We start from the raw sequence: 15588 nt of genomic DNA on the forward strand, positions 1-15588 counted from the left end.
GATAGAAAATAGATTGATTGGCCATTGCCAGTATAGGTTATCACTATGATTTATTATATGTATGATCTTTGTATTGTACTATGTACAATTCAACTTAGAGTTCAACACGTTCTGTGTAGAATGGAGGAAGCACAATGTGGACGCTGCAACTCACGGTGCCGGACCAGCCTTTCTACTGCCACGCTGTTCGGCATCTACTTCCAGCCTTCTTTTGTTTTTGCAGCGGTAACAATTTATATGAACCTTCTGACAGTACATTCTTTTTGTTTTTTTGCTATTTCCACTAATGTATTGTGTGTGTTATTTGTTTTTATCTTACATAGATCGTACCATGCAATGTGAGATTGGCATTCAATGAGCTCGTCGCAGACACCGTGACCTTCGATGCTCTTGGGGGCCCATACACTATGCAGGTCGAGAAGGGGCGAAAGATAACCCAGATAGGAGGAGATGATTGGGATCGTTTCATCGCCCGCAACCGTCTTAGTGGGGGTGAATTGATCAGCTTCTCCTTCAGAAAAGATAGGCCCAGGATTTCTGTTATCTATCTAAATTTGATTCCGGATAGTGAGGATGAAATTCATGAGGAGGAAGATGGTGCTGAGTCAGATGATGACGATTCTGATGATGATGAGAACCCACTTGTTGAATACCTGTATGCCCAAGGACTCAGACTGGGCGACGAGGAAATCGGCAACCTCTGGGACATGCTTCCGCTACGTGAAGACTACCTAGGGAAGCCATTCGTGACCCGCCTCACAAGGACGAATGTTAAACGGCATATCATGGTATGTTACTTAGTGTGGTAATTACATGATATACATGCTTAGTTAGTGTAGTAGTTCATATGATATGCATGTTGTAGTACTGTGATGAGAGGCCTAGTTTAGAATTCATTTAGTGAAGAATTTTATGACATGCATGTAGTGTAGTAATATGCGATGATATGCTTAGTGTACGCAGTAATCTAATGATATGCCTAATTACTGTAGTAATTTGATGCTTGGCGTATAGTGTACTGATGTGATGATATATATGCTCAGTGTTGAATCCAATGATATATGTGTCTTCAAGTGTATGCTTTGTTGATAATTGCATGTGACATGATCATATATCATGTGAACTGTTTTGCTATTTCCACTAATGTATATGATCATGTCAACTGTTTTCAGAAATTACCTAAGAGGTTACTTGATAGCTGTGGCATCGACCCGGACAAAGAAGGCATGGCTGCTGGACTACGCCTTACCAGAACGGGCTCCATCACCAGCTGTGCCTATGTAGTGGACACAGACGGTCGCACTGTCTTGAGCAGGGCAGGGTGGAAGAAGTTCCTTCGTGCCAAGAATCTTCGGGTAGGACAGGCCATCCTACTCACTGTTGCGAACACCCGTCGCCATGACTTGAGGATGATGATCACCATCCACCTCATTTAGAACTGCGGTGGGCCATGTATCAATCTGAAATGAACTTGTTATGTTAGCTCTTGTTTGCGAGTACTTGTCGTGTATTACCGTACCTATATCTACTCATATCTAGGTACTATTGCTTGTGATGGATTGCAACTATTATTAACTGGTACCTAATGCTCTACTAGCTATGATTATTCCACTGTGTGATGTTTTATAGGCTGTAGTGTGACATGGTAACTGTTATATATGGTAGAGGCTTGCCTCTAAGACCTTGTACAATGCAAGGTGCTTAGGGATGTGCTTCCACTGTGTGATGTTTTGTACGTGTCAGGTTGTAGTATGAAATGCTAACTGTTCTATATGGTAGTGGCTGGTCTCTAATTGGACCGACATGTTGAACTAGTATCAATGGTAGAGGCGTTTCGTTATGCGCCACATCCAATAGTTCACATAATTAATTATCCAAAGATTAAGGTATGAAACCCTTGGTCATACATAGCAACATTTCGTTCCTACAAATTAAGGTACTTCCACATTCAAACTAACTAATACTACAAATTCGAAGGAACTACTTAATACATTAACAGCACATAGGGAAGTAGCACTGGTCCAATGGCTTGAGAAATGACGAACAAAAACTGAAAGAAGAAGGATCAGCCAGTAGCAGCACCATCAGCCTCCCAGCCTCACAACTTCAGCCAACCTGGTGAACTCCAGGTTTTTTCCTGCAAAACGCACATGTGATGTTGAAGGCAAGAAAATAAATATGCCAGGGGTCTTGTCATGGCATCTAATCGCACGGAATGCTAGTACAAATGATGGAGAACAAAACATCCAACATGAGCAAATTCATAGGAGTTCTAGATCCATGGATACCATCAAGAAAAAATGCTCAGTTTTAATTCAGACACAAGACTAGGTGAAAACATGCATATTTCATATCAGCAACATTGATATGGCATCTTTGCAAGCTTGGGTCAGTGACTTGTCTTGTGTTTCATGGCATGACAATAATTTTAACAATAAATAGACATGAAATTGACCCAAACTCATGTACAAAGTTAGGCCATATGATGCATGGATTAATTCACACATAAATGACAAAATGCCAACTTTGTATAGAATTTGTAGTACTGAAATATTTCAGTGTGTACCGGTGTGTACTGAAACTGCAGTAGTGAAATAATTCAGTGTGCATCGGTGTGTACTGAAATTGTAGTAACGAAATATTTCAATGCCTACCGGTGTGTACCGAAATATTTCAGTGTCTACCACCACTACAACATTACAAATTTTGCCTAGGGCAGTACCGAAATATTTCAATGCCTACCGGTGTGTACCGAAATATTTCAATGTCCACCACTACAACATTACAAATTTTGCCTAGGGCAGTAACGAAATATTTCAGTACCTACCGGTGTGTACCGAAATATTTCAGTGTCTACCACTACAACATTACTAATTTTTCCTAGGGTTCATATGATGCCTAGGGTTCACATACATCATAATCCATCCTCCAAATCCATGTACTCAAATGTTCATGCAATTCATTGAGATTAAAATGCCATCTAGCCTTCCCTCTCTGAACTATTATGATCAGTATCACCACGATGTAAGCACGAGCAGTAAAAAGATGAGGAGTGGGGAAGCTTACTCTAAACATAGCTACCGCCGCCGTTCAGACGAGGAGAGCGGCGAGGGAAGCGTGGAGAACGGCGGGGAAGCGAGGTCGCGACCATTGTCCTCCTCATCTTGCGCTTCGAAGTCTCCGGTGACTCGGTTGGAGGCTGCACAATCTGCAACGGCACCTCGTGCACGGTGGGTTCCTGATCAAGTGGATGCTCTACCCTGGATCTGAACGCCCACCACCTCCGCCTGGTCCACTCGCTGGACGAATTGGCCTGCTCCATCGCCCAGAGGAGGATCTCGATCTTCTGAATCGGTTGCGCGGGCTGGGGGAAAAGCTTTGCCCTCTCCTTCTTCGTCAAATTCTTGAGAGTGGCCATTGCCGTCCAGCTCATCTGCCTTGTGTTGTCAAATCAAGAACGGATCTCTCTCAACCTGGCCAACTTGACCTGGTCGCCGCCGGCGATCTGCACGAAGTCGGTGTTCTCGCCGCCGGCCATCAGCTCGATCTGCCGTGGAAGAGGGGGTGGGGGTGGGTGGGGGGGTTGCCTGAGTGGAGCGAAGTTGCAGCGGCAAGAAGGAGGAGATGACTGCGGTGGACATGGAGGAGAGGGAGGAGATGGCCGCCGATGAGTAATTATGGAATGTGTAGCACCATGGCGGCGGTTATTCATTCGACGAGAGGGGCGGCGCGTGCAAATTTTCCTAGGACTAAACTGCCCCTAGATTAAAACGCGTCCCCACCTTGTCACGAGTACCGGCCCCACTCGTTTTAGTACTTTCGCGTACTTTCATCGGAGTACTACCCAGTACTTCGTATTTGTCTGCCGTTAGATCGACATCAACGAACGGTTCTAAAAAAGCCCAACCACTCTAAAACTTGTAATATATATACATAAGGGTACACGAAGTGTACAAATACAATATACAAGGTATACACAGGAAAAAGAAAGAAAGAAACACAGCACAAACCAAAACCAAACTTGTGAACCCACATGACCTAAATATAGCAGCCATATACTGGATGCACGCGTCAAGCTGGATCTAGAGAATCACGAAGGTTACACCATATCCACATGCGTTTTTCCTTTGCCGCCCCCCCCCCCCCCCCCCCCCCCCCTTCTCATTTCCTGCGAACAGCAGGATGCGAGGATCACATGTTAAATGCACCGAAACAAGCCCAAAGGCACAGCAGGAGCGGTGCAGAAGAAACACTGAATCGGCCACACTACTCCTGGACCTGGTAAAAGGGAAAGAAAGGGACTCGTCCATCCATGCCCGTGGACCAGAGCAGCCCGCGGCGCACGCTGTCGGCTCAAACCGGGCACCGGCGTGGGAAGTTGCTCCGCCAGGAAGCAACCGAATGAATTTCCGCTCGTGGCTTAATTTTCATTTCCTTTGCGTCCCCATCAGCCGCGTGCCCCGTTCACTTCACACGCCTCTTCCGACGCAGGCCGTAGAGTCCGCGTGTGCCCATTCCCACTCGTCTCGAGCTGTTGGAGTGGTTGGCACCACACGCGGCGCCCGATTAGTGGAGGTTCCATCTCATTATTTCCTTCAACCACCTAGTAAATCAAATTGGTTAGTGGTGCCGACGGAGACGGAGGGTGGGTCGGTCGCTTTCTCGCCGATCGCCATCTTTTCGCGCGTTCCGACCTGCGCTGCCGAGCAATGAGACTTAATTTGAGAGACGCGCGGCGACGACGACATGGGTCGTGAGCTCATGCAGCGGTAGCTCCACACCGGCGACCAGTAGCCCGCAGCTCTCGTTTTTTTCTATATATATTAGGCCTCGCGCTCCCGATCGAACGTAACAACTCCGCTCATTGCCCATAGGCCATAGCCACGCCAGACGAGCGCCTCCATACCCCCTCTACTCTACGTGCTCGAGCTTGGGATCGAGCATGTCGTCGAGAGCGCCGCCGGTGGAGCTCGACTTCCTCGGCCTCCGCGCCGCTGCCCCCAGCGAACAACACGGCAAGAGCACCGGCTCCTCCTCCGCCTTGTCGTCCATCCGAGGTCCGAAACTCCGAATGTCAGATTATTCTAGTTTATCCCTGCCTCTTGTGTGTCTGTGTATGCGCGCGCGAATGCTGACTGGAACTGCATGGATGCGTGCGGGCAGGGATGGAGACGAGCGCTATAGCGAGGATAGACCCCCAGCTGCTGCGCCGTGTCGTCGTCGCCCGCTCGCCGGCGACCACGGAAGAGCCGCCAGCGGCTCCCAGTCCCATGACGGTCTTCTACAACGGCTCCGTTGCCATCTTCGATGTCTCCCACCACAAGGTGATTATCAATCTCCGCGCCTGTAGCTTCATTTGCATATTACTCTTCTCTTCGTTAGACTCTCAACTTCGACCCTCACTAATTAACTTTGACCATAAGGTGATGCCTATAACTTTTTTTAACTAGATGATACTCGATGCGTTGCTGTCAGGATTGGTTGTAATATTTTTTGATGAAATTTGAATGAAAATCAATATAGATATAATATATTGTATGTGCTTGTTATGTAGTTGTAGATATATATACAACATAAGTAGCATTTCCCATGCATGTTAAGAGAGATATAAGTAGCCTGATTGGTGAGGTGATGTGTGGTGGGTTAAGATGTGTGCGTGTTGAGTGAGAATATACATATCATTTCTCATGCATGTTAAAAATAATAATTAGTGAGATGATGAGGTGGCATATGTGTATGTTAAGAGAACTGAGACAGTAGGGATTAACTATTTAGGTCACCTATAATTGCAGTGTGAAAAATGGGTAATTTTAAAACACCTTCACTGCAGATTTTAGTGAGTTGAAGTGGGAATCAGATGGTTGTCTTGAATACCACTTACATTTGACTGCAAAAACATTTTATGTTTAGGAATAGAGGTAGTATCATACAAGATAGTTTGTTACTAGTATATTTAGATGCATACATTCGGTACGCATGTAAACTGTTCAAAACAATAATTGTTGTTGTCAGATGTACCTTAAAGCACTTAGTCCGATGTCAGATTTCCAAAAATGAACTTACATATTTCTTTTGATTAGAGAGAATTAAGGTATGCATATAAAAGTAAGCAGATGCAGGAGATGTATATTATCAAATTCATATACTAATGTTGCCTTCGACATCTTACCAAATATTTTGACAGGCAGAGGCTATAATGCAGATGGCGAGGGACGTAAAGATGGCAGAAAGGCGTGACCTTGGCAACAATACGCCTGTTGGAAATTCAAGCAAAGGTTTGTTTAAATAAAGGTCCCGATAACTGCCACACGTGCGGTGTATCGGATAGTTGTGCCACACGCCTCGTGTGACATGAACAGCAACCAGCCCACACACCTACGTGTGGGCAAAACAACTAATGCCCACACACATCTTTTTTCCCTTCTGAACCCTCTCATACGCGTGTGTGTGGACGAAGTTGATAACGCCCACACGCCCGTATGTCAGGCCTCATACCCTTCTGGTCCCGCACGCGACGCGTGATGCCCACCGCGCGCCCGCAGTTGCCATGGTCCAGACCCTCGTCCATGTTCGTTTATCTGCAGTTGTCATGTCGCTGAACTACGGTTGCCATGTCGGACAACTGCAGTTGCCATGGTTGCTCAACTGCAGTTACCATGTATGGTCTGATCTAATGTAGTTGCCATGATTTCATAACTTTAGAAGTTGCCACATACTAACACTAGGCAGTTGAGAGAGTTGCCATGTGCTCACAAGCATGCTAGGGCAGTTGCCATCTAAAAAGGAAGAGTTGCCATCTGCTTACGTGCACGTTAGGGCAGTTGCCATGTACGTGCACGTTGGGGCAGTTGCCATGTACCATGCAAAAACACATGGCAACTCGGTAAAAAGCAGTTGCCATCTGCTTACATGCACACTAGGCAGTTGCCGTGTACCCTGCAAAAACACATGGCAACTCGGGTAAAAAAAGAGTTGTCACCTGCTTATAAAGCACACTAGAGGCAGTTGCCATGTGCGCTGCAAAAACACATGGCAACTAGCAGCTTACGTGTGGGAGAGGAGACGGGCGTGTGGGCGAGATGGCAAATGCCCACACACCAGCTCTTGTGCGTGACTGGAAACTGGTGTGTGGGTGAACTGCTAAACGCACACACACCGGCCCCTCCGTGTGGTAAAATGAATGTGTGGGCGAACTATGTCACACACCACACACACGCCTTGTCCTACGTGGCACAAAAAATCAGCTAGATTATGTCAAGATTCATGCATATAGTACTGAAAAGTGATGGATGCGTGTGGTCTGAGATGGTCAACGCCCACACGTATAGGCGTTAATATTTCCGTTAAATAATAACTCATCATGAGCAAACAAAAAATTGTAATAAGTAAAAAAGAAAAAGAGTTCGTTGGACACTTGATAAAGTCGTTGCTTACAATTCTAATATTCATGTTTGCAGACATACCACTGGCAAGAACAAAATCGTTGCAGCAGTTCCTCGTGAAGCGTAAAGAGAGGTAAATAAATACAACTGTATATATTGGAATTATGTTTTGGCCAAATAATATCAATTTGTCGATGGAACAAAACCATAAGTTAAAAGTAATACTCTCTTCATTCCTAAATATAAGTCTTTGTAGAGATTCCACTAAGTGAACTACATACGGAACAAAATGAATGAATCTACACTTAAAATGCATCTATATACATCTGTATGTGGTTTATGGTGAAATCTCTATAAAGACTTATATTTCCTCCATTCTACAATGTAGTGCTTCCTCTATCCCGTGCTTCAACTTTGACCGTAAATTTAACTGCCAAGACCGATTGCGGCGGGAGCAAAAATTATATTAATGAATTCGTATTCAAATGAAGTTTACAATTATATAATTTTTTCTCCCGTCGCAGTTGGTCTCGTTGGTTAAATTTATAGTCAAAGTTGGACCTCGGAAAGCGCGGGCGTACTATATTTTAGAATGGAGGGAGTATTTAGGAACGGAGGAAGTAGTAGTTTCTTGTTTTTGAAAGCAAAAGAAAAAACTATGGCATATATTTTTTTCGTAGTACGTGCAATTGACGTTGATATTTATTAGAGAGAAAAAATGATACTGATATTAGGTAGGATATCAGGACTAGTTGCTCTCTTTGAACATTCCACGTGGAGAGAGAAAAATGTTGAAACCGTGTGGGTCCTTGAACGATCTTGATGGATCGGAGACCACGTTTTTGGTGCGATCGACAGCGGTCGTAATGAACCTAGCAGCATGCGCATACATAGTTGACTGACGGTGACATCTGTATCGACATCGACGACCGATTTGATGGACCGACACCTACCAAATCAAACACCACGATTGATCTGCTCACCCAAATCGAGCAAAGCAGGATTTGGTGGAACAACCAACTCCCGTGTCGCTCGGGAGGGGCGACCCGGGAGATCCCAATCTGTGCCGCCAGGCCTCCCTCCTCACCGGAGCAACCGTCGCCGTCGTCGCCGCCGGCGTTTGCCGCGGTGGCGGCGGGCTTGCCTTCTTGGACGCGGAGCTCCCTCCCAGCAGCCGTCTCCTTCCTACTTGATGACTTGTTCCGCATGGCGTGACGAACAGCATATCCTTTCCTGTTGCTTGGATGCAATCGACCGGAAACTGCATGGCGACGTCGAGGCCGCTCAGCGGGAGGATGCTCAAGGACGAGTGACCTCCGGATGGACATATGGCCTGCAGTGGGTATCACGGGCCCGCATACGTGGGCTGTCTCCGGCATCGAGCTCCAGATCGAATCAGAATCTCGAGCAGTGGGTGAAGGCAAGGGCCGGGCGGCTGAACTGAATGTCCTCATGGATCTAGTTCCTCCCATGACGCTTCGCCAGCTGCCGCCGTGGGCTGCTTCCCGTCGTTGCCGGACGAGCTCTTGGGCCACTGAATCACGCCCTGCTCGTCTTTATTCCAGACCGACGCCACCAGCTCCGTCTCCTCGATGCATCCTCTCCTCGCCGGTCGTCGCTGCAAGTGTGCCGCTGAGCAAAGCCCTTGTGGTGGCTGGCAGTGGGGCGACGATTTGGAGTTGATCTCGGCGATGACCACTTTGGTTGCACATCAGGAGGTGGTATGGTAATGGTGGGTCTGTGGCACAGAGGAGGCTTGCCGGATGCGGCGGCGTATGCACGGCTTCTCGTCGGATTGTATGACCTCAGTTGTAATTGCGGTGGCCACCGAAAGTCTAGTCTTCAGATCCGGTGGTTCACTTTCAACAGGAGATGCAAACTATGGACAACAGTTTGACGCAGAGGAATGGTTGTGCAACGGCGGCGTTTTCATCGCATGTGGTTGTTGGGATCGCGGAAAAGTGATGGGGACAACACTTCTGACATCCATGGTGGTGCTACTCGAGCACCCGGTCTCGAGTTCCGGGGTGAAAACCTAGGGCTGACCCAAGTTGGTTATACCTGGCAATGGCGACGTTTTTACATCGTTACCTTGTCGAAGGCATTGTTCGGATATACTCAGACTGATTCTTCAGGGTGAAAATCTAGATTCTGACCTTGATTGGTTGAATCCGGTGACGGCGGCGAAGGCGTTGCTGTTGAAGAACCACGGAGTCCGTGTGGTGACATGAGATAGTTGGTGCGGATATGATCATTGTTATAGTTTGCCAATTGCTGATCTGATCGCTTTAATCTTTCTTTCTTTTTTTTCCTCGCCTACACATAGCTTTGATCATATATGATTTTGCTATTTGTTGGTGTGTGTTTTATGCGCGTGTGTTGGTGTTGGCTGTGTGCATCTTAGTTATGCAGAGGCCGGATACGTGCTCATTGTGTTTGTATCCACTTGATACTTCATTTTGAGTTAATAAAATCCATCCTTTATCGAAAAATGTATGCATGCACGCAGTATCATCTTTGCCTTCTTCTGCTCAGAACAAGTCAAAAGCTGTAGTATTACGTACGACTCCAAATCTTTTGGGTTGTACGTATACGTGTTGACCTAGCTAATTCGCCACCTAACTCATCATGCGTGCGGTTGTTTAAACGTGCAGGTTGACCCGCATGGGTCCGTACCATCCCGGCGCCACCACCGTCAGCGGCAACTCTCTTGGTGTGAAGAAGGAAGCGGAAGCAGCCTAGCTAGCTTCTGGGCTTAACTGATTAGCTTGATGTTCATTTTGTACTCTTGGTTATTGATTATAGATAGTTGTTCCGATGATTATCAGTGTATATTCATGTGTGTGGAAATGGAACCACGAGTAGTAGCACTAGTATAGACACGTGCAATAGAATTTGGTGGCGGTGGCTTAAGTTTGGTCAATGCGCTCTTTTTTACAGATGATTAATTTTGCATGCACTCATGCAAATGTATGTATGTATATGTATGTAACACTGTTTTATATAAGGGGTAGATCATTTGTATCGTTATACTCGCAAAAAAAAAGATCATTTGTATCAATATAACTGTTCTGCCATATACCATTTCTTCAGGGGTTGCAACCCTCTACGGCCGTTCAGCGATATCCTCTACTTGTCTTTTTTTGTTTGCAGGGTTAAAGGAATTTCATTGCTCAACCTGAAGGAAGTTTCTCCAAATAAAGTTGGGTACATTAGCAAGTTAAGCTCGGTTGCGTCCTCGCTTAAAGAGGTGATGAAAGTATTAAAACAATGGAGCATGGTGAAATTTGGAATTGTTTTAAAGAAGATAGAGTCACTGCGTAATAACCTCGCCGAGTTACAGCTAGCAGGTGCGGACCGGGCACATATTCGCACTAAAATGAATCAGCTTGATGAGTTGTTATACAGAGAGGAAATGCTTTGGCTTCAACGCTCTCGTATTACTTGGTTGAAGGAGGAAGAAAGAAACACCAAATATCTGCACCGACGTGCAGTCTGGCGTGCCCGCCGCAACCATATCCAACGTTTGTTGAAGGAGGACGGCTCGTGGAGCAATGTCCCAAGTGACATGGAGAGAATGGCCAACTCTTATTTCAAGGAGATCTTCACAATGGACCCAACACTTACTCCGGATGTGGTCCTGGATTGTATCACGCCGCGGGTTACAACCGCAATGAACGATTCACTTTGCAAGCCTTATACGGATGAGGAGATATCTAATGCCCTGTTCCCGATTGGTCCCTTGAAGGCCCCGGGCTGTGATGGTTTCCCGGCTCGTTTCTATTAGCGGAATTGGACGGTTCTTAAAACTAAGATCATTGATGCGGTTCAGGACTTTTTTATCACGGGGATTATGCCCGATGGTGTTAATGATACGGCAATTGTTCTCATCCCTTAAGTTCCTCATCCAAAGGAACTAAAGGATTCGCCCAATCAGCTTGTGTAATGTGGTATACAAGATTGTTTCCAAGTGCATGGTGAACAGGTTGAGGCCCCTCCTCACGGACCTCATTTCTGAAAACCAAAGTGCATTCATTTCAGGGAGACTTATATCGGATAATTCTATCATTGCTTTCGAATGTATTCATCATATTCAGTCGATTAAGCATAATTCACCAAGCTTATGTGCCTACAAGCTGGACTTATCAAAAGCCTATGATCGTGTTGATTGGGAATTCTTGGAGAAGGCACTGGCCAAATGGGGTTTTTCTCAGCAATGGGTTTCTCGCGTAATGGCTTGTGTCACTTCGGTGAAATATTCAGTGGAGTTCAATGGAAAGTTGTTGGAGCCTTTCTTCCCCTCGAGGGGGCTCCGCCAAGGTGACCCGTTATCCCCCTTTCTCTTTCTCTTCGTAGCTGACGCTCTATCTTCCTTGATCAAGAAAGCTATGGGGGAGGAGGGCCTCAAAGGGGTGAAAAATTACAGAACCGCCCCGGAAATATCTCATCTTATTTTTGCGGATGATTCACTATTGTTCTTCCATGCGACAGAACAACAAGCAGGTTTGGTTAAAGGTTTGTTGAACACTTGATTAACCCGTCGAAGTTCTCCATTCTTTTACTGATAATTGCTTACCCATTATGGTTCAAGAGGTGAAAAGTATATTGGAAATCACCCAGGAGGTATTTGAACCCAAATATTTGGGTCTTCCAATTCCAGAAGGGAGAATGCACAAAGGAAATTTTGAAACAATTCAAGAGCGTCTAAGGAAGAAACTAACAGATTGGAGTGAACAATACACCTCATCAGGTAATAAGGAGATCCTTATTAAATCGATTTCTCAAGCTATTCCAGCTTATGTCATGAGTGTGTTTAAACTGCTAGCATCAATGTGTGATGAGCTAACACGTATGATCCGTCAGTATTGGTGGGGAGTTGAGAATGGGAAGAAGATGGCTTGGATGAGCTGGGACAAGTTGAGACTCCCAAAGTCCATGGGTGGCATGGGTTTTAGGGATATGAGTGCCTTTAACCAGGCCTTGCTAGCCAAACAAGCTTGGAGATTATTGGACACGCCGGACAACCTGTGTGCTCGCCTTTTAAAAGCTAAGTATTATCCTACAGGGCATTTGTTGGATACGGTCTTTCCGGCTACGGGATCCGCGGTTTGGAAAGGTATATTGCATGGTTTGGAACTTGTTCGGAGGGGGGTCATCTGGCGCATGGGTAATGGTACTTCTATCCGTAGTTGGAGGGACCCGTGGATCCCGTGACCCTTCTCCCTATGGACGATCTCCCCGAAGGGTTCTTGCCGCTTCAACCGTGTGTCAGATTTCTTGGATGATAAGGGTGCATGGAGAGTGAATCGCCTAAATGCAGCCTTCTGGCCTTTGGACGTTGATCATATTCTGAAAATCAGAACCTCTCCACGACAATGCGGTGATTTTATGTCTTGGTTTCTGGAGAAGCACAGAATGTTTACAGTAAAAAGCACATACAAGCTAGCTACCCAGGAGCATAATTTGATCCATGCTGCAGGGAGTTCTAGCACACATCCGGATGGTAATCGCACCTTATGGCACACCATGTGGAAAGCACATGTGCCTCAGAAAATGAAGATCACTGCTTGGAGAGTGGTGACAGGAACGCTGGCGACGCAGCAATGCAAGAGGAAAAGACACATCTCTACACGGGCAACTTACCCTCTTTGTGGATTGGAGGAGGAGAGCACATTCCATGCGATGGTTTCTTGCCCGCAGGCACGTACTCTCTGGGTAAATATGAGAGCTAAGTGGCCACTCCCGGGGGATGATTTCCTCATTGATTCTGGAAACGAATGGCTTATGCACTTACTTACCAAATGCTCTGTGGAAGTCCAGTCCATGCTGATCATGTTAATATGGCGAATTTGGCAGCTACGCAATGACAAGTTCCATGGGAAGGAGGTTCCTCCGGTTCTTGCCTCAGTCGAGTTTCTAGATAGCTACTATAAATCAATCATACTTGCGGGGAAGTATTCAGAGAATGAAATTTTGAAGGGAAAGATGTCTACCTCGCCCATTGATATACCTTTGCAGAAGACGCTAAGCCCTCCAGCACCTTGGCCAGCCCCGGCATTGGGTACGGTGGCCCTCTCTATCGATGGGTCTTTCCAGATAGCAGATGGCTCGGCGGCCGCTGGGATGGTTCTCAGGAACAACGAGGGATCTATTCTTTTTGCAGCGTTGTAGGATCGAAAGTATGTCTAGAGGGGGGTGATTAGACTACTTGACCAAATAAAAACTTAACATTTTCCCAATTTTAGTTCTTGGCAGATTTTAGCTATTGTAGGACAAGTCAAGCAATTATCACACAATTCAAGCAAGCATGCAAAGAGTATATTGGCAGCAGAAAGTAAAGCATGCAACTTGCAAGAATGTAAAGGGAAGGGTTTGGAGAATTCAAACGCAATTGGAGACACGGATGTTTTTCCTGTGGTTCGGATAGGTGGTGCTATCCTACATCCACGTTGATGGAGACTTCAACCCACGAAGGGTAACGGTTACGCGAGTCCACGGAGGGCTCCACCCACAAAGGGTAACGCTTGCGCGAGTCCACGGAGGGCTCCATCCACGAAGGGTCCACAAAGAAGCAACCACCCACAAAGGGTCCACGAAGAAGCAACCTTGTCTATCCCACCATGGCCATCGCCCACGAAGGACTTGCCTCACTAGCGGTAGATCTTCACGAAGTAGGCGATCTCCTTACCCTTACAAACTTCTTGGTTCAACTCCACAATCTTGTCAGAGGCTCCCAAGTGACACCTAGCCAATCTAGGAGACACCACTCTCCAAGAAGTAACAAATGGTGTGTTGCTCTTGTGCTTCAAATGATAGTCTCCCCAACACTCAACTCTCTCTCATAGGATTTGGACTTTGTGGAAAGAAGATTTGAGTGAAAAGCAACTTGGGGAAGGCTAGAGATCAAGATTCATATGATAGGAATGGAATATCTTGGTCTCAACACATGAGTAGGTGGTTCTCTCTCAGAACATATGAGTTGGAATTGTGTATGTGTTCTGATGGCTCTCTCCACGAATGAAGAGGAGGTGGAGGGGTATATATAGCCTCCACACAAAATCCAACCGTTACACACAGTTTTCCAATCTCGGTGGGACCGAATCAACAAACTCGGTCGGACCGAAAAGGTAAACCTAGTGACCGTTAGAGATTTTCGGTGGGACTGACATGCAACTCGGTAGGATCGATATGGTTAGGGTTTGGGCATAACGTAATCTCGGTGAGACCGATTACACAAACTCGGTGAGACCGAATTTGGTAATTAGCTAACCAGAGAGTTGGTCAGGCAAACTCGGTGGGACCGATTTGCTCTTTCGGTGAGACCGAAAAGTTACAAAAAGGAAACACTGAATTTACATTGCAATCTCGGTGGGACCGATTCACTCTTTCGATGAGACCGAAAAGTTACGAAAGGGAAACAGAGAGTTTGCAATCCCATCTCGGTGAGACCGAGATCCCTATCGGTAGAACCGAATTGCTAGGGTTTGGCAGTGGCTTATGACAAGTGAAACTCGGTGGCGCCGGATAGAAAGAATCGGTAGGACCGAGTTTGGCTTAGGGTTTAGGTCATATGTGGATATGGGAAAGTAGTTGAGGGTTTTAGAGCATATCACTAAGCACATAAAGCAAGAGGCTCATTAAGCAACACCTCATCCCTCCTTGATAGTATTGGCTTTTTCTAAAGACTCAATGTGATCTTGGATCACTAAAATATAAAATAAAGAGTTTTGAGCTTTTGAGCTTGAGCCAATTCTTTGTCCTTAGCATTTTGAGGGTTCCACTTTCACATCCATGCCATGCCAATCATTGAGCTTTTCTGAAATAATCATCTTGGAATAGCATTAGCTCAATGAGCTATATGTTGTTATGAATTACCAAAACCACCTAGGGATAGTTGCACTTTCATTCTCCCCCTTTTTGGTAATTGATGACAACATATAGATCAAAGCTTCGACAAATGATAATAAGCATGAAATATATCGTCGCTTTGAGAAGTATGTGATAAGTAAGAGCTCCCCCTAAATTTGTGCATATTTAAAATTTGCTTTGGACTGCAAATGCACAAGGAGTTAGAGTCATGGGTTACTCTTCCATGTCACATACATCTTGGTGAAGCGCTTAAAAATGATAAGAATGAAATACATGCACTCATCACCAAGAATAGTGAATGATCACATAAGATAGATAAGATAATAGCATTAAGCAA

General features: G+C 45.8%; 2 protein-coding genes across 2 annotated transcripts; both read left to right on the plus strand.

Moving 5' to 3' along the window:
- The first annotated feature begins 120 nt into the window (after positions 1–120).
- LOC147985512 (uncharacterized) lies at positions 121–1436 on the plus strand. The gene is made up of 3 exons (XM_087539895.1): positions 121–225; positions 324–788; positions 1173–1436. The coding sequence occupies exons 1-3, from the start codon at positions 121–123 to the stop codon at positions 1434–1436; spliced, it is 834 nt and encodes a 277-aa protein (XP_087396021.1).
- A 3332-nt stretch (positions 1437–4768) lies between these two features.
- LOC125537691 (protein TIFY 9) lies at positions 4769–10412 on the plus strand. Its single transcript, XM_048701018.2, has 5 exons — positions 4769–5057; positions 5164–5324; positions 6185–6275; positions 7458–7515; positions 10037–10412. The coding sequence occupies exons 1-5, from the start codon at positions 4943–4945 to the stop codon at positions 10122–10124; spliced, it is 513 nt and encodes a 170-aa protein (XP_048556975.1). The 5' UTR covers positions 4769–4942; the 3' UTR covers positions 10125–10412.
- Positions 10413–15588: the final 5176 nt, after the last annotated feature.

This window comes from Triticum urartu, chromosome 2A, assembly GCF_056163025.1.
Source record: "Triticum urartu cultivar PI428250 chromosome 2A, HENAU_Tu73, whole genome shotgun sequence".
Lineage (NCBI taxonomy): Eukaryota > Viridiplantae > Streptophyta > Magnoliopsida > Poales > Poaceae > Triticum > Triticum urartu.

Excerpts from the sequence above, each read along its gene's own strand:
- LOC125537691 (XM_048701018.2), top strand. The coding sequence starts at position 4,943 with ATGTCGTCGAGAGCGCCGCCGGTGGAGCTCGACTTCCTCGGCCTCCGC. Across the intron at positions 5,058-5,163 it reads CGCCTTGTCGTCCATCCGAG|GGATGGAGACGAGCGCTATA; the intron begins GTCCGAAACTCC and ends GCGTGCGGGCAG. Across the intron at positions 7,516-10,036 it reads CTCGTGAAGCGTAAAGAGAG|GTTGACCCGCATGGGTCCGT; the intron begins GTAAATAAATAC and ends TTAAACGTGCAG.
- LOC147985512 (XM_087539895.1), top strand. The coding sequence starts at position 121 with ATGGAGGAAGCACAATGTGGACGCTGCAACTCACGGTGCCGGACCAGC. Across the intron at positions 226-323 it reads CTTCTTTTGTTTTTGCAGCG|ATCGTACCATGCAATGTGAG; the intron begins GTAACAATTTAT and ends TATCTTACATAG. Across the intron at positions 789-1,172 it reads ATGTTAAACGGCATATCATG|AAATTACCTAAGAGGTTACT; the intron begins GTATGTTACTTA and ends AACTGTTTTCAG.